General features: G+C 38.1%; 1 protein-coding gene across 2 annotated transcripts in view; it reads left to right on the top strand.

The window, feature by feature from the left end:
- The window catches only part of SKAP2 (src kinase associated phosphoprotein 2), a 149,887-nt gene that overhangs the window by 117,964 nt on the left and 12,412 nt on the right, over positions 1 to 19,511 (top strand). Inside the window, exons 10-12 of one of the 2 annotated variants that reach the window (XM_073333651.1) lie at positions 10,774 to 10,848; positions 16,231 to 16,310; positions 19,145 to 19,215. In XM_073333651.1, the coding sequence (XP_073189752.1) occupies positions 10,774 to 10,848; positions 16,231 to 16,274 (119 nt within the window). In that variant the 3' untranslated portion in view covers positions 16,275 to 16,310; positions 19,145 to 19,215. Of the gene's footprint in view, positions 1 to 10,773; positions 10,849 to 16,230; positions 16,311 to 19,144; positions 19,258 to 19,511 lie in introns of those variants that run through there. The other variant, XM_073333650.1, reaches the window with a different exon arrangement.

Raw genomic sequence — 19,511 nt, forward strand, 5'->3', positions numbered from 1 at the left:
AATTTACCAAATTTTTCAAAATATTTTAATGTGGTCACAAACAGTAAAATTAACATTACATTTATATGAGTAATAAGAAAAAGAGAATAGTCTTTCTTGGAAGAAAAATCAGTTTTAACAGAAAACATCAGTTTTAACAGAAAATAGTAAAGATTTTTTTGTGTGAAATGTATTAAAGTTTAGTTTAGGAATCCATAATTTTCTGGAAACTACATAAATCTGATTTGAAGGTTTATGTTTGCATATCAGAAAAGGAAGCTACTTCAAATCCTGTAATTTGATGCTTAAGAAAATCTTTCAAAAACAAATTAACACACATCACATTCACTTTTTATTGAAATAAGATACTTTATTTCCAGCACTGATCAATCATTCTTTTTACTATTTCCTCTGCACCTACATTAAACCACTTTTGACGCTATTGATTTGTAAAACCAATATGATGTGAACACTATGTGACAGAAGTTGTTTGTTATTAAGAGATAGAATCCCATCTCAGAGGAGCTTGTCATCTTGGAGAGACACAATCACACAAAGTAATTTTACTTGTATCATAGCTCTTTCACTGTTGACTACATTTTTGACAGCTGGTTTCATGTTAAATATTAACAACACTTTGTTTATGCATGAACATCTTCAGTGGGTTACGGACCTAAAGTTCCCTCTTATGAAAGCAAAGTCTTTTTCTTTGTATCACTGTCAATATCTAATTAAGAAGCAATGCAGTAATGCTAAAGGAAAGCATTGCAAATAAGTATCCCAGTACGGGAGACATTTTTCTAATCCAAAAAAATGAGAAATGTTTTAGGTTGGTAGGTCATAGTCTGAGGTCTATTATACCTATATTTATGACAGTAGAGATTCTGGGCCCACTCTGATGCTTGTTTATACTGTGATGACCATGGTATACATATCTAGATAAATCTGGGAGCCCATATTTTTTTAATTTCTGATTTAAGGAGTGCGAGATCAGATTGTTAATGCCACTGGATACTGTTGTTGAGAAACAATACATTCCTATAGCTGCTTTGGTGTATCCTTGTTCAGCTTTCCTGGCTTCCAGAAGGTGGGCATTAAAGGGATATAGCTGACCCCTCTGGGTGCTCAAGTAAGAACCAACAGGGTGGCTCACAAAGTCCATCTTTCCCACACAGATACTGTAGATATAAATCCCATTTCCCCCCCACCCCAAGATTTCCCCAACCCTGATGACTCATTAGCATAAATCCCCTTCTGAACTTCTAATTGCCATAGGGACCATCACTACTACCAGCCTTCTCTCTCCCTTCCTCCTCTAAACTGAAGGAATTAAGCCAAGCAAAACATAATCAATAAGCAGGAGCATTTCAAACAATTATATCTATCCATCTTTAATATAATTAAAATGTGTAGCTCGTGTCCCTTTTAAACTCTCACATTTAAGGGGATAGTGAGTAAAAAGGCACAATGCCGGATTGATTTTAATGGGGGTGAAAGAAGAAGTCAGATCTACCAAAACAAAGCCAATACTCATGAGCCTCTCCCACCTACCTGACTCCATCAATTTTTAGAATATTATTCCTTATCAGTCCTCATGAACTCTCACCTCTAAAAAGACAGCGAGAAAAGAAATGACAAAATCTAAGCTTTCAAACAATGTAATGTATATAGATGCCCATCCTCGATTCATGGACTCATCCTCCCAAAATAAGGAGAATTCCTGTCCTCTCCCCTAAAATCCAGTGTAGAGGGATCCAATCCTAGAAAGTTAAAAACCAAACCAAACCCTCCCCCACAAAAAAACCCCACAGTGAGGAACCTGATTATGACATGGCACCAAGGCTGAATATCTCATGACAAATTGAATAGATGACTGTTCTTCTGGATCTGCTCAGGATTTCATGGCTTCCATGATACCCATGAGACTCGGCGGGGGGGGAGGGATAGCTCAGTGGTTTGAGCATTGCCCTGTTAAACCCAGGGTTGTGAGTTCAATCCTTCAGGGGGCCATTTAGGGATCTGGGACAAAAATTGGGGACTGCTCCTGCTTTGAGCAGGGGGTTGGACTAGGTGGTCTCCTGAGGTCCCTTCCAACCCTGATATTCTATCCCAGGTGGTTTCTGAGTTAATGCACACACAGCTGATTGCACTCTGGCTGTGGTGTATGGAAAAAGATTGGAGATGGGGGGAATGGGTTGCTCCTTTGTCATGGACTAACCCTTGCAACCTTTGATTTGAGGGCAGATCACAGTTTTTTCTCAGGGGAGAAAGGCCTTTTTTGGTGGTCCTTTAGAGGCTGATGGAACCTTAAGACTTCTAGATGGCTCTGAGTGAGAATAAAGTTCAGCCAACAGACCACTCTATCAGGGGTTTATATGATTACATAACAATTTGGTTTCCTCCACTATTTATACAACGGTCCCATTTCTCTACCAGAGGCAATGGACACGAAAGGATTATCAGGTTATTTCCCGCTATGGTTGGTTAAGTCTTTGGTTTTTCTTTTGTTGGGGAGCCTATAAACTGGTGTTTGTGTATTTGGAAATGTGAATTAAGATTCTTTATTGCTGAATTTCACATTTTTAACATGTTGAAAAATTTAGAAGGATGCCTTCAGCTACAATAGGCAATAGATAAATAATAAACATTTTGTTATAGGATTTGCTACATTCTATAGAGATAGTTGTGGTAAGGTCCATGAAATTTGTATGGGAGGTCAGGGAAAAACACAACACTGATTTGTGGGACACTATAATTGAACTATTATACAGCACATACAAAAAACCAAGGTTTCTGCTCATTAATTTTCTGCTTATTCTGCATGTTGCTTGATTTTGTTTTACTAGTGTATCATAATATTACGATGGGTTTATTTTGTCATTTAAGGCAGGTAAAAGATTTTCGTATAATTAGCTTAAAGTAATTTGGTAACATTGGCTTTAAACAACCCAAACAGGATGTTAGCTCCATTAATGGTACCCAAAGGGTGCATGCTGCTGATTTTTTCCCCCACTGTGTTTAGGTCAGTGGTCAATACAGAGAATGCAAAAGTGTCAGTTGCTTGAACATTTTAAAAGCAGTTATAGCATCCAAGAGCCAGACTCATCCTAGAGAAACATGCCAACAACTATATTGTTTCCTTTCACTAAAGTGAACTTTGCTGAAATGACTTGCCTTGTTTTCTTCTAAATCCAGAAATGAAGTTGCTCAGAAAAGGGACGGACTATAAATTTGAATAAATTAACCGTACAAATTACTATAGAATTGATACTGTGGTTTAAACAAGCTGCTTTCATTCTGATTTCATGTATGTAAATATTATGTCAAGTCACATTTGTCACAATTAGGGTTATTTTGTTTTAAGGAATGGTTTTTAATCTAAGATCTTGCTGCTTATAAACGTTACATGATATATGAAGACTTTCTTCTCTGTATTACTAATTTACAAATTTAAGCCACAGAAATGTAACTTATATTTGTGTATCAAAGAACTCTGGTGATAAGTTGCACTGCATGGTTTATTTGCATATTTGATTGCTAGATCTATTTATTTAGTGAATTGTTTATATTTATTACATAGTATTTAATATCATGTATTTTAACAACTTAGTATCAAGATTTATAAAAGCTCACATTGAACACTTAAACCATTTTAATATCTGAGACCAAACAGATATAAAATCTTGGCTTTCTGTGCTTTATAGAAATAGTTCTATATCTCAATTAGAGGAATAACCTAATAACTTCCATAGAAAGGGGAAAAATTTCCATATTTAAGCTGAGTTCTGCCTAAAATTGGAACATTTTTCTAACTGTGTAAACATTGTGCTAAAAAAATCTTGTCTGGTATATCTGTAATTTTGCCCACTGTCTAGACACTACATACCAAGTTTGAAGCTGAAAGATGATTTTAGAGCTGGGGCCAAAATCAGGCTTTTATTGAAAAGTGAGGTAAAACCTTAACTTCGGAGAAGCTGCCATCCAATTTTAAAAGCTTAGTCATCTAATCAGAGGACAAAGTCATATGGGCAAAATTTTCAAACATGCCTCAGTGATTGAAGAGTCTAAATCACATTGGAACAGCAATGTGACTTAGGCCCCTAAATCACTTAGACACTTTTCAAAATGTTATCCTATATGAGGACCAGACTGTGTGCATTATATTATGAATTAGAATATTTTGTTCAGTTTTCTCAACAAATAATTCGAGGCAATCCAAAGGGTGAAACTTCTTTGCTCAAAGCATATGATGAATGAACGGTGTTGATGGGATTTGAAGAGTTTACTCTTCAGCCAATGTGATTGTCATTGCAAAATGGGGCCTTGATAGAAAAGGAGGTGGAAGGGATGTTGGAAAACTAAGAGGGAAAACGGGACTTCAGATCTCAAGCAAATGTATGGTAGTGTGTGTCTGGATTTCCTGAAAACATTTAAAAATTATGCGTAACTGAGAAGACACAGCAGAGACCAAGTGAAACAGTCACCATCTCAAAGCAACAGTGAAAGTTTTTCTCAAAAAAAGTAGTAAAATCAATTTTTTAAAATTTCTCTGACTTTCACATTTGAGAAAATAGGTGTCTGTACACCTTTCCCCCCATTGTTCCCTATTCCTTTGCCCAAAGAGAAAAATTTAAGGCCTGAGCCTTGTGAGCTTCATATTCCCTGGGCCCACAAAAACACATTAAATACTTTTCATAAGAGGAGCTTTATACCTTGCCTTTTTGAAATGGGGAGGATTCCCTAATAGTGAATGGTCATGTAGTAACAATCTGTTCATAAACATGTCCTTATAGTACATCTCCCTACTCTCCCTCCTGTGGAGGAAGACAATGGCAGATTGAAGGAGGTGAAAAACAGCATGTGCAAGTGCATGAAAATGCTTTCATCTTTTACAAATTCATTAAAAAACGTGATTTTTTTCACCCATTTCCACCCCATCTCCCAATATTATGTGGTTACTCTTCTGGTAACGTAAGTATTGTTTTAAACAATAAACATACTATCTCATCTAAGCAATAAAAAAATAGGTGTTTGACAATGTCTCATTGTGGACAGCTTCAGGCATCAGATTTAACCATACTTAACAGTGTGTTACGGTGAGGACTGTGTTGTATGTGAGCTTAATGGGGTTCTTTTTCTTAATTTAACCCAATCTTTGACTGAATAAGTAACTAATTTTCTGTTTGCCTTTGTACTTATATTACCCACTCCCCATCACCATACAGTCAAAGTGCTTCACAAACCTAAGTGAATTTATCCTTGAAATACCCTGTGAGGTAGGGAATGTATCTTTTTTTTTTTTTATGCCCAACCGTCACGTAGACTTTGGACTAAGTAACTCCCTGCATAAGTCATATTCAAATACGGTCCAGGAACCTTAGCTAGTTTGAATTTGTAGAATTTCTTGCAGATCATTCTGTTGGACCTACCAAACCTACAGATATCCTTAGTTCCATGGAGAAGTTTTATGGATCCAAAGGATGAGATTCTCACTCTAACTCTGACCCCTTCGTACCCTAATTCCAGCTGGGGGATGCTTCCTGAATGCAGAGGAATCAGGCTGCCTTGTGAGGACCCCTCAAAGTCCTGGTGTAAGGCACGGTGGGGTGGAGCTACAGCCAGGGCCGGCTCTAGGTTTTTTGCCACCCCAAGCAAAAAACAAAAATCTCCTAGACCGCAAATGCAGAAGCAAAAAAAACCAACACCACCCGGAACGCCGCCCCTGGCATTGTGCCGCCCCAGGCACATGCTTGATTTGCTGGTGCCTAGAGCCGGTCCTGGCTACAGCACACCATGCTGCAGCAATTCTGTGTAGGGATGTGGCCAATATGGTGGTCTGTGAAGGATACCTGAACTTAGACAGGCCCCCAGAGCTATCTAAATTAGGCTAGCAGGTTCTCTGGTCCCCAAAGCAGGCCAGGATTGGTAGGATAAAAGGCGTGTAAAGCCACCTGAGCTTTTGGGTAATGATTTCTGTGCTGAGATGTCCTGACTAACCCGGCAGCACCCAAAAGGTTTGAGACTAACCGTGCTGCAGATATCCTAAGATATGCAGGAAACTTTGGCAGATCTCCCAGCAGTTGTATTCACGCAGAAGCTTAATACCTCCACACTGCTTCTTGCACTCTTCCCATAGCCTCTCTGGCTGCGGCATCCACACCGCCCTCTTCCTTCCACGGTGAGCTATTACAGTGCAGGTGAAGAACCATGCAAGGTAGTGCTGACTAAGCATCAGCTTCTATAAGGAAATCTGGGAGGAGAGGGGGAGGATACCACAGAAATTATCCATCCTCCTGACCTTATTCCTTCGTAAAGGGAGAGCACTAATCTCACAGCATGTAAGGGTAATAACGTCTGCAGGTCTCTGGGAAAGGATACAGTGTGTTAGAGCTATTTCTGCTTACTTCCTTGTAAACTAAGTGGTCCCTGGTTTTGAGTCCTCACTGCTTATGCTAGTGCAGGGGGCAGTGGGGAGGAGAGGGGAAAATGGAATTGGAGATATGGACCTCAACTTAAGAAGATGCATATGGATTTAACTTGTTTGCATATTGCTCCTTCTGTTTGTTTATTCAAATCCTCCCCAAACCAAAATATTGGTAAAAGCTAGATCTACCTACTGTAAAACTGCATAGCTGGACAGACTTGTGTTTCTTATTATGTTGCTAATCCATCTGTTACAGAGCAGGCTCAATTTGTAAAATTAAGTTTATAAATCTGGGAGAGAAAAGTACTTGTCTCTTCCCCACAGTAAGCATTTACTCTCTTTTTAGAGTTCCCATTGACAGTTACATGGGGTCATTTTAAGAAAAGGATACATCCTGGAGAAATAATTCAGTCTCTCTCTCAAATAGGCTCTAAATAGGCCCTTATATCTTTACATTCCTTTTGAGCAGATAAGCAACGGCTGTTCAGTTTCATCTGAGTTCTTCCTGTGTGTCTCGATCATCTGTACCTGGTGAAGACATTTTGATTTTTATTAATATGATAATACATATATTCTTGGTGGGGGGGGTTCCAAAAGACAAGCTTATACGCTTGTAGCCTTTTGTCACCACAATGAAATTTCAAACGTGGATCTATTAGCATGGATTACAGACATATAAATGCTTGAATAATTTTTAAAGATTAGTTCACTGCAGTATTTTTTTTAATCTGGACTGATCAAAACATCTCCCAACAATTCTTTTAACAATATGTGATTGGAATAATAACTTCACATGTTGTAGAATTCCATGCTGCAGCTGAGAGGCATGTAAATACAAGCTGCTTATTTGCAAGAAGCTTCCAGATTTGCAATATGATTGCTATGGAAACCACATAATGAAAACCTTATAACCATCTGTGTGGTTTGATGGATTTTGCTGCATAGCTGAGCTGTTTTTGTTTACTGTTATTAAAGTGTTGAATAGAATATATTAACCCACAAACTGTGATTATCCAGGGTATTAATTAATATTGTATAATGACAGTGTCTATATCAAATAACACAACAGAATCAAATACTAGTTAATAATACTGCTATTAATATAAGAACTAATGTAAGTAAGTGGTTGACTACTGTCAGTTTTGGGGGGGGAATTGCTGACTTTATACATATATATCTTGGAGATTACCAATTCTGTGGCAGAAATGTATTATGCAAGCTACACTTTAGTACATTTTTATATTCATATCATCTGACTCGCTCTTTTGGAAGAACAAAAAGGAAGAAAAATCAATTAGACTCATGTCTAAAAGTCAGATACTGTTGTATTTGTTGTATTTGCTTTAAATCATATATGCAGGTAGAGCCATCTGTGTTTGGGGAATAGCTCTGGCAATCTTCTGGTAGTAATTTACATATCTAACTCACAGTGCAAAATTTTAGAATTTAGCTGTGAAATCTACAGGAATTATTGGGGAAAAACATTTTTAATATTTGCAGTTCCTCCCTGATCTGTTACCAGAAAAAAAATCTTTTAACTTTGTAGTAGAGGAGATATGCTGTAAGTGTGTCTGTATTCTAGTCTCTAGGAATCCTCAACCTATGGCTGTAGGCCCAGATGCATTTCTTTGGGACACATACACAGCTCTTCTAGAGCTCCTGGGTTTGATCAGAGCTCCTATTGATCTGGAGAGAGAAACTAGAGAGAGACATCTCTTCCCAGAAGGGTAGAAAGGGAGGGAAGAGAGAAAAGATTGAACTATGATTATGGTTGTGGCTCCGTCTGACACACAATCTTGATAATGCAATGTAACTTTTGTACTGTTTCTCTTCAATAATTGATATTGTATAGTATCTATGCCATGCATTGCTGCAAACATTGCACCATAGTATCTGACCTGTGTCTCTCTGCATTTGAGACTCCTGTTGGTTACAAGAAGTCTCTCCCTGTTTGACACTGCTTCCAAGTCCAAAGTGCAAGAAGTTGTATTTAGGAGCTAACTGTCCTCTTTAAGCCCCATGACCCAAGTCTTTTAGATCTACCGCAATATTTAATTGACATGGAGAACCACTGGGGTTCTGAAGGAACTTGGGTTCAAGCTTTTTTTTTTCTCTCTCTCTTCTTACACTTCAAATACAAGTCTAGGAAATGACCATCATTTTTAAACGATGTGATTTCACTTTTTTTAAAGGGAGAATTGTACTTATTTCTGAACTTTGTTTGTGAACCCACAATATACTGTTTATTTTTATAGGTACTCAGTCTTACTGTGGAAAAATTTCTCAAACCTGCACTGCTTTACCTTTTCTTTTTTAAATCAGAGAGAGGGAAGAGAAAAATATTTAGTAAAATGGAGTTCTTATTGTCACAGAACTGATAGAGTAGCAGCATGGTATGAACATTCTTAATAAAAATAATTCTGCAATATTCAATATCAAAACTTATTTCTACCAGTATATAATATGCTTCTCTTACCTGGAATTGAGTGTTTATAGGAAGAGATTATGCATTATGGGTAGAAAAGATGACAGACAAAGGGATAATATTGCTTGTAAGTGGCATTAAAATGGTTGTAACCCATGGGATGAGTGCCTCCTGGTGCCCTTGAGAGTATATAAAGATACTTTTATTACATTTTTAGCATGCCCCACATGATGTAATGATGTACTCAGTGTTGAACAAGTTTAAGTATAGCAGATAGTGTCTCTCTCTCTCTCTCTTTTTATGTGCTGTAGCATCAGATTTACCGCTTTACATTGTTTTCTTGTTTTGGGTCCAAGTCACTGGAGTCTTTCTCAACCAAACTTCTAGCTAGTCAGTAGTTATGAGACAAGAAAAACTACTGATTAACTAGCAGAGCAATGATACAAAGCTCCTAGAACAGTAAATCACATAACCATGTCTCCCATTATATTGTGTTTGGCAACCTATAACGCCAGTCATGCAAGTAGCTATGCATGTGCTTAACTTTAAGCGTGTGAGTGGTCCCACAGAAATCAACAGGTCTACTCTTGTGCTTAAAGTTAAATGTGTGTATTAAGTATTTGCAGAATTTAAGCCTGAATGTGTAATGTGATGTGTATGAATGAACCTATACGTTTACACAGTTATTCATCCAAACCAGACATGATCACATGTTCAAACTGAAACTCACCCTCCTCTCCATCATAGAATGTTATGAAATTCTTACATAATCTGCTTGTGAAGAACATTTTAAAAGCTATGACTTTTATACCCATTGTTTATTAACAAAATATCAGATTAGTAGCTGTAATGGGTCCCTGGTACTTAAAAGCAAACATACATATTATATTAGTACACAATGTGTTAAATAGCAGCAAAGGAATTAGACATGCCTGAAGTGCAGTTCTATTCTGAAAAGTGGCTGTGTCAATATAATACCTAGCGAGGGGATCTTTGTTGTCAGCTGTGCTGCTATAGTGACTATGATAAGGTTTTGATTTTTAATTCATTTTACTCCTACAAAAAGAACACAGCTATGATAGAGATAGTTAAAGTCCATTCCTTTTTATGAATCATCAACAGAATTGTAAACTAAGGAGTTTATTGTCCTTATATGAAGCAGAGCTTGTATCTGGGACGGGGAGGGTTCCACCTCTGTGTTGGCAAAATAACAGGGTTGAAGGGCTAGCAGGGCTCCATCAAGCTCTCTTCTCCTCCCTCCCAAGCCATGGAGGAAAGCACAATTAGTTGGTACAGTCTGAGATTGAATTAACATGGACTGTTCCCCCACCCATGCCCAGGTTATATATAACCTTCCCCCCCTCCCTTTTAGTGGTTCCCATAGTCTGCCACAGTAGGTGGAGCCACTGAAAACAGGGCAGCCATGCTCCCATTGAGCAGGCAGGAGCCAATGTGGTTGCATGGCACAGCAGAGGCAAAGAAGCCCCATGTCTCCTGTGGAACCCCCAACTTTTTGCAGAGGTATGGGGCAGCGACAGTCACACCCCTCTGATGTAAGAATGAATAGGAAAGCCTGAATTTTCCCTAGCCTGGAATGATTGATGTAGCCAGGGAGGATGGGACCCAGGTTCTGATCGTTCTAGAAGCCATTGAGAGACTACAAAGGGGGAACCCCAAAATGCCACTTTCAGAGTCACTTTTCAGAGTCAAAGATGAATTCAGCAGTTCCTAACTGAGTTTTTAAAAAGAGAGCTATCAGAGTGGTTAAAAACAAAAAAACAACCAAGCCCTCAAACTTGTGTGGCAATATGAAAACAGAAGAGTTTGGCTCCCAGCATTTACATTTTAGAAATATAGATAGTGTGATTGATGAACTGACGTGGGCTGTAATTACTGTCAGTTAGTGGGTTCCTTCAGCATTTCATTTGTAATTGTCTATTTGCAGAGGAAGAAGAGAGTGCTCCTCCAAAGACTGAAGAGCCAAAGAAACTGAGCCAAGGGAGCACTAGCAATGTTTCAGGTAATTAAAATGTTTTTCTTTCTTCTGCAAATATTTCTCTACTTTTCTTTTCCAATCTTTGCCTTTTGCTGTTGTAAATAATGTTTTCCCAGCTTCAAAAAGTAATCTGTTTCATCTGGGTATTTTATGGCAGTAAAACTGCTTAGCACCATTTAGGATGCATGAAAACCACTTGAGAAGGATTTATAAAGTAAGCCAATTTATACAAGGTATTCCTTCCTGAATTACTTTGTAATGACTCAATTAGCTTTCATTTCTGCACAAAGGAGATTTAGTTGCATAAATTAGCTTATCATCATTGAGGAAGTGTCACTGCTAAAGGACAGTTTATAGATACAACATGCAGTTGCTGTCAAACCTATAAGAATATAATATAGACATCTGTGTATACTTTGTGCTTGAGCAGAACAGACTTCTGCCATTCAGAGACTAACAGGGGACAACAAGTTGCCCAGGGGACTGCCAATGTAGACATCTCTGAAAAGGTCAACTTGACACAGGCTCTGACAATCGACCCAGAGCTCTGTCTTCTTTGATAAAAATCAGATAAACTTAAGACCACTAATTGATCTGCAGCCTGTTTAAATGTTGGCCATGCATATCTTCATTGCATATGATTATCACAGAAAGCAAATGAATTGGATAAGAAATGCCAGAGTCCAGTGACAGCAGCAAAAAAATTGGAAAAGGACACAAATGCCCAGGAAGGCTAAGAAGGATATTGTCTCTGCCTCCACTTGGCAAACTGCCCTTGTGCTAATTGTCACTGGGACTGGAAAAATAACTGCATATACTACGTAAAGTCACATGGAGGGACAACTTTTCTCGACTGCAAGACATTTCCAGCTAAGGTAAAAACAAGATATATCCCTGCCTCAAGGGCATGGTCCTTTTGATAAACCATCACTTTTTTGACCAGAAAGTAAGGAAGACTTGCTTCTTATCAGGCCTTTACACCTCTTCACAGCTAAATGTCGGCCAGCACCAGATTTGCCATGTCGTAACTGTGTCCTGCAGTGTAATGCAGTCTGGGGTCACCTTCCTCCATCAAATATACTGCACATCACTCTTCCACTGCTGTCAGGGAAAGGGTGGATAAGGAGTGTGTGTTCAGGAAGTAGCTTTGCAGTACTCTTCCTATTGCAACATGTGGAAAGGAAACAGGGGCCTGATTTCCTGACCCATACAGGAAAGCAGGAACAGGTTGCAGTAAAATGTTTTGGTTTCCTTTTCTTGGAAAGGAAATGAGGACTGGGTCATCAGATGTTGTTGGCATTGTGATCTACTAACAATCACTCATAAAACAACACGACTCAATGAAACCTTAGTGTTAACAGTCATTTAGACATGCCAATAATTATAATACTGGATAGGGTCAATCCAATTATGAAGTGAGCAACAGACGTTTGTTGTTCTCATAAATATTTCAGCTCAAAGAAACTTTATTTTGATAACATCCTCTAGTATAACCAAAATATTAGCACCTTAGTTTATGAACACAGCAATCCCCATTTTTATGAGAATAGCTCTATAAGTTTAACTAGGGTTTGTACAATATCCTTGAAATAAAGCACCATAATAATTCTCCCCAGACATGAAATTCATTTCAAGTAATAATTTTAACACTTGAGCATAGCACTAACCTCTGTTCTTCCCTAAACAATTAAATATATGATACAAGAAGTTTGCCATGTAGGGCAGTGAGTTGACAAGGGTATTTCTCTCTTTCAAGGCATCACATCACATGAACTTCTAACTTATTCAAAAATGTCTGATGTTTTTCCAACAAATAATACACACAGAATATGGTACCTAAATCTCAATCAGTCTCAAGCATTACAAGAAAAACGATACTTTCCTTACCATCAGTAACTCATCTTCTGCACTTAACTAATTTTTCCTCTAATTATCTGTTCGAATGAGTAGGTATATATTATGGAGAGATGCTAGACTTCCATTATGAACTCAGCTTTGGTACGCATACATCTTAACTTTTCCAGAACTAAACCATTTAATCTATAATTGAACCTAAGGGATCTTCTGTCAGGCTAAAATTTTTCTAGTAAATTTGAAGCAACTCAGATAAAGCATTTTGGAGATATGAGGGCAAAAAACTGAAAATCTCTTATCTTGAAAGCTTTCCTAGCTTTTTTTGTCTCATCTTAATGCCCAAGCAGTTTGTCTACAAACTCTAAATTTGTATAATCTGCTGGTTTTGATGAAGACTGGTGCCTTTAACTAGTCTTGCATTATTGGTAGAGTGATTTAATTACCAAACCAGTTTTCACATCCATTATTGGTTTCATAAACTTAATAAACTGTGTGTTGCCTTGATGTAGATAGCTGTGATTGTGGAGTAGTAGGGACCAAAAGAAGTGGCAGAGCGAGAATTCAACCAGATGCTGGATTGAAGAGAGGGGGCTGAAAGGACAGAGCTGTGGTGGGAGAAATGCGGGGGCGGGGGAATATAGAAAGGAAACTGGACCCATCTTGTTGTTAACCCCTGCTCCCCAAATAAATCCGGTAAAATTATTTTACCATGCTTCTTTATCTTATCATTCTCTTTCCCTGACGTGGATAGCTCAGTGGTTTGAGCATTGGCCTGCTAAACCCAGGGTTGTGAGTTCAATCCTTGAGGGGGCCATTTAGGGATCTGGGGCAAAAATTGGGGATTGATCCTGCTTTGAGCAAGGGGGTTGGACTAGATGAGGTCTATTTCTATGAGGTCCTCCTGAGGTCTATTCCAACCCTGATATTCTATGATTCTATGATAGCACGAGTGAGAGAAAGGGCCCAGGAAGAAGGAAGCCATGTGCATTCTTGTACATTCTGCAGGAACATCAGAATAACTGAAAACCAAGAGATGGTTTGTGTCCTCAGACACCACACACCATCACAGCAGAGAGTCTGAAAAGTGAGAAGGAAACTAACTGGATAACCATATCTTACTTTTGTTAAGACTAATTGTACACTACTGTGCTATTTATTCTGAACTTCACCTGTCTTTACATCATTAGAGCTGACTACAGTACACATGCTATTTCTAAATACCATAAACAGTGGTCCCAAAAAGGGCAGAATTTTTGCACCTCTTCACCAAAAGAAACCACATTCCCAAAATGGGACAACTCCCCAAAAGTTGATGGTGCTGTCATGCTATGAGATGTAGCCTAAACATACGTACTAGTAGTTATATCTGGTGCTGTGAACCTCTTAAGAGCCAGAATAAAGTAACTTATACACCAGAGTTGCAGGCTGCCTGAGGATCACACCTATATATCAGTCATTTATGTACAAAGCCAAGGTACTATAAATGAGAAAAAATGCTGGTGTTCCTTCTTCCCACAGGGAAACTAGCCAGATAAAGTGGGATTAGTAAATTTAAGATACACAACTGCAGGCTCTGCTAACTTCTTAAAGATTTACTCAAAACCCCCTTTACAACAGAATGAAAAATGTCTATCTTATGTAGAGTGGGAGGTCAGTGGAGATAAGGGCAGTGTTAAATTTATTTTAATGACCTGATGTGTGCATTTGTATACTTTCTAATGTTAATGTTTTTAAAAGGTGTAATCTTATTCTGAATTTCCAGACTTTCTAACCTTTCTCTTTGAGACTATTATATCGTGCTCATAAAGTTTTTTCCTTAACTATCTAGTTATTTACAACCCTAAATCCCGTTTAACAAAGTTTAAAGTTATGTGTGTGTGTTTGCATCGTGTGTGTGTAATATATTTGCCAAACTTTTGCCCAAGCCAACCCACCTTTTATTTCTTCCATCACAGACATAAGGCACAAATAGCTCTTTTCTAGTTTATTTGAAGGCAGATCAGAGGTTTGAACCCATCTATAATCAGTAAAATCTATGTTGAGCCAGAAGAGCTGATTTGTCGTTGCAGAATGCATTTACAACAATAATTTTTTCCTAGTTTTTTTTCTGACACCTTTCATATTTTTGGTATTATGAGCATTAACACAAAAATGAGTAATAAATTGCCAGTATCTTACAGCATGCAGATAATCCCCAGGTTAATCACAACAACTACCATATCTAAAAGATCCCAGAATCTATGTCCAATACAAACTACTCAAACTTGCAATGTATCCTGAAGGCTAGCAAACTTAGGTCCTGGACCAGCAAGGTCCAGCCATCAGATATGTCCTGACACTGAGGATAGGTAACACTGCTGACCACAGATGATCACAGCTACTTAATGAGAACATTATGGGCAGGGTGAAGTCTCTAAAATGCCAGGACCCACAGCCATTTATGGCTTTGGCTGTTAAAACTAAGCATTAATTTGAACTTGGAAGAAAAAAGGAAATCTATGTAGCAGGACAATATGTTAGACATCTTAGTACGATGCTCTCAACATATCTAATACCACAAGAAAGTGAGCTGCAATGAATCCCCTGTGTGGTCTTCAAGGAAAGCTCCAAGTAGACAGCGTTACTGTAATCCAATCTAGACATGAGCAGGACATGGATAACAGTGGTCAGATGCAGACCTGAGAGAATATATTGCAAATCTGGCAAGTGGTGGTGGGGGAAAGGACCAAAACCACAACATTCTTGCTTAGTGCTGCTACCTGGGGAAATAGAGACCCAAAAGAACCCCGGATTGTGGACACCCTTGACAAAGTATATTTCATTAGCAAGAGCAAATACATCTTCAAGCCATTTCCCCTACCCTCTAGCACTACCGCCTTCGTTTAGGCCTTGTCTCTGTCTGAAATCAGGGAAGTAGGGAGGCTGCGCTATTTGGATCTTATGAAGAGTTGGTTCTCATCAGCACATAAGACAAAAATGTCTGTGTCTCATCAGCACATAAGACAAAAAAACTGTTGGGCAGTTGCTTATCAAACAATTGTCCTGGAATGTGAGCTGCCTAACTTTGTATTTCCCCACCACAATCTGATCCACCCTTGCCAAATGCAGCTCAGCCACTCCTTATGATCAATAATATCAAAGGCAGCTGATAGATTCAAAATGTACACCTGATCCTGCATCCCTTGTTCACATGAGTAAAGGCTACAGGATCAGGCCTTCTGCATAAGATAGACATTCTCTTTATTTTAGCAATATTTATAGACAGGATATATAGCATTTTAAAGGAATTAGATATCTCATCTTTAAGGTACAGTACAATGGTGACAACACTGGTTTCATAATTGAGATGTGAGAAAATGTGAGAGCATATCAGTAATCCAGGAATGTAATGTTACTGATATCAGGAACATATGCACCACCAACCCCATTGATACATAGGCTTCTGATGGCAAGTCACTGATCTGTTTTCCTGTCTTTAAAGTGTTTAAAAAGTGGGAAAAGAAAGTCAGCATCGTTTCCTTACTATCTCTCTGCCACATTTTTGTTCACCAGGGTCACCTGGCTTTCCTTTATCCACTTCTCCAAATAAAGGCTAAAGACGCAAGATGGTCCTCTCTCATTTCTGAAATCAGGTCAGAGCTCAGAACTTAGCATAAGTCTGTAAACTAGGGGCTGAGCAATAAAAGGTTTTATATATATTTTAGAATGCAATGTGAGTTTATTACAACATCCCTCTCTGTATCTTTCTGTGTGGTGTAGGCACTGTAAACAATACTAGCTCCATCTTTTAATGAAGCCTGCTTTGCTTGAAACATATTGCTTCTAAGGATATGTCCATACTTAACATTATACAAGTGTGACTATGCACATACTTAATCAGACACACTTGTGGTCATAGTGGAGCAAGGAGATTCCAGTTGTTAATTTTTCACGTCCAGATTTCCCATCTGGAATTTACACACTACTAAGCCTGGGAGAATAAAGTAATTTAACAAACGTACACTGCCTTTTTTTTTTATTTATAATTTTTCATCCGCCTGGCCTACCAATTACCCTGGGATAAACAGCTCTCTTCTTATGTAGATTTCACATATGAGAGCACAGAACCATGGTTGGTCTTTGGGTAACATCATTGAGTAGCAATTAGCTTATTTTAAAATGCATCTTTTCCAGTGTTGCCAAGTCATTAGTTCAGTTGCATTTACACTCCAAGGCTTAATGAAATACTCGTGATGCTCATCGAGGGAGAGATGTATCTCACTCGCTGTGGGATCTCTTCTCCTGTCGATGTGCCCCATGTAACTCCCATTAATGTTAATAGGAATTCCACCAGGCTCCTCAATGGGAAGAAGAAACCCCAGAGGGATAAGTGTCATGTGTGAGAACTCGTAATTCACATTTGTGTAACTCTGAAGAACTAAGAGTTTTATTTGGTATATTAAAAAAAGACAGTTGGTCGAAGACTGCAACCAAGTTGCAACAAACCTCCTCAGCCAGAGCTTCAGTTTGCTTTAATAAAAATTGTACTGGGCATTATGTTCAATCAAGTACTGAAAGAATTACAGTATTAAAATATGGTAGCAGAGATACACTGTTCATCTTTCAGAGTAACAGCCGTGTTAGTCTGTATTCGCAAAAAGAAAAGGAGTACTTGTGGCACCTTAGAGACTAACCAATTTATTTGAGCATGAGCTCACGAAAGCTCATGCTCAAATAAATTGGTTAGTCTCTAAGGTGCCACAAGTACTACTGTCCATCTTACCATCTTACACTATTCACTGAGTTTTAGATTCAGTGAATAATAAACTGACAGACAAGCTTGGTAGGGCCAAAACTTAGACCTTGCAAAAACTTTCAAACTGATTCAATCTCCTCCAGATGCCATACTGTCTAAACATCTACATTTAAAGAATAAACCACTTTATTACTAAGATTTTTTAAAATGGTATCTATATTTTGGTGCAATCATAGCAGAATTTGTGTGCTGCTAGCCTGAGTGCCCTCTAGTGCTATGTAATAGAAGTTAACCAATAAGCACTGTTTTATGTAAAGGATAAATAACAAATGGCAATCCATAGTAGTTTTAATTTATGTCAGAGTTGTCCAAATTCCTGCTTATGTCAGTAATGACATCTGAAAGTGCTAGCCCACAGACTGAAGTAAATAAATGGAAAGCAGCTCTTCTTGCTGCTGTAGGAAACACTGGAACTAAAATCAAAATGTTTGCAAAATAGAGAACACTAACATCAACAGAAAAATACTTTTAGAAAATAGAGTGTGGCAATTTCTCCTATTTATTACCTGATATTTTAGGGGGGTTTTTTCTTGTAATAAACATAACCAATCATGATTAAATTGTGGCCTATCAATAATAGCCTAGAGTGCTAATAATATGCAAAAGTGACTGGTACATGTTGGAATAACCAGCAAGCCTGCAGTGCAAGGATCATATAACAAAACTAAGATGACAGCCTTGATTCAGCCAGTTCAGTGATATTTATGTTATCAGAAGTAAAAAATAGTTTTGCAGTGTTGTAAATTGTTAGTACATATTCTGTCTGGTTAGTGTATACACAATGTAACTGGTCATCTTATTGGCATTGCTTACATTCTTTGTGGGTTAACTCATCAAACTCCATTTTCACTGAATTAAAAACAGGAAATCGTTTGTAGTGTAACAGAAGTATCCAGTGTATTTAACCACGTTTAAGTTCTGTGTTCCAACAGATGTACTCTGTATGGTAAGCGTATGGCAAAGCATTTATTACTCTGTTATTGCAGTATTAGGGAGCAAAGAGTGCTAAATAATCAATCAGTTAATGGTCTGTATGGCAGTTTGAACACAGCACATCCATTGTGCTTATGCTGTTAGAAGGATGAGCTTATGACTATAGTGTATGTTGCATGTTTAGCCAGAGCTTAATGTCCTAAGCTGAAGCTGACACAAAATATTTTAGAAATGCTGCTTCAGCAAACTCTTTCAAAGTTGCTATAATATTTCAGCAGTAACAACCAAAGATTATATGAAAGACTCTCAGAAAAGGGAAAATCTTGTTGAAAAGAAAAAGATGTGCAGCACAAAATGCTTACCATTGGCCTGTTCTCACAGATTTTATTAATTATACTCCAGCATTGTACCCTTTTCAAGTTAAGATGCAAACATGGCTTGCTAGAAATATATCAGTAAAGAAGAGCTGGGTGCTGTAAGATGCAGCTGCTGAATGCTTTGAGAACCTGTAGCTGCATGTTTTGGATGACACAACTGTTACCAAATGTAGGGTTCACATGTTAAACTGGTTTTCCACTTGCTTTTTTTGTGGGCGTGTGGTGGGGATTCCTACAGTGAACATGGAGAAATGTGTTCTAGCCCATCATCATTTGGTGTGTGAAGATTTAATTACTACCTTTGATGATAAAAGATCACAAATGCTGGAAGGTTTAATGTATACTTTTTTTTCTTTCCCAGGGGATAAAAATACCAATTATGCTAATTTCTACCAAGGTTTGTGGGACTGCACAGGAGATGTTTCTGATGAGTTGTCATTTAAACGTGGTGATGTTATCTACATTCTCAGCAAGGTACAGTATGCTACTGAGAGTAAATTGGTGTAAGAAAAGAGTAATATATTCCTACAATCCTGTTTGTGGGGGGGGGCGCGGAGGAGGGACTGGCACTCCCTTTAGACCCTTTGTTAGCAATCCTACATTCACAGTAATGAATTATTTTGTCAAATGAAATATAATCACATTTAAAACATAACCATGTAACAGGAATCAACTTAAAAGTACGTTTATCTGTTCATTTAATCTTGGCTGACATCCCCTAGATAATT

Source organism: Lepidochelys kempii, chromosome 2 (assembly GCF_965140265.1).
Source record: "Lepidochelys kempii isolate rLepKem1 chromosome 2, rLepKem1.hap2, whole genome shotgun sequence".
Classification (NCBI taxonomy): domain Eukaryota; kingdom Metazoa; phylum Chordata; order Testudines; family Cheloniidae; genus Lepidochelys; species Lepidochelys kempii.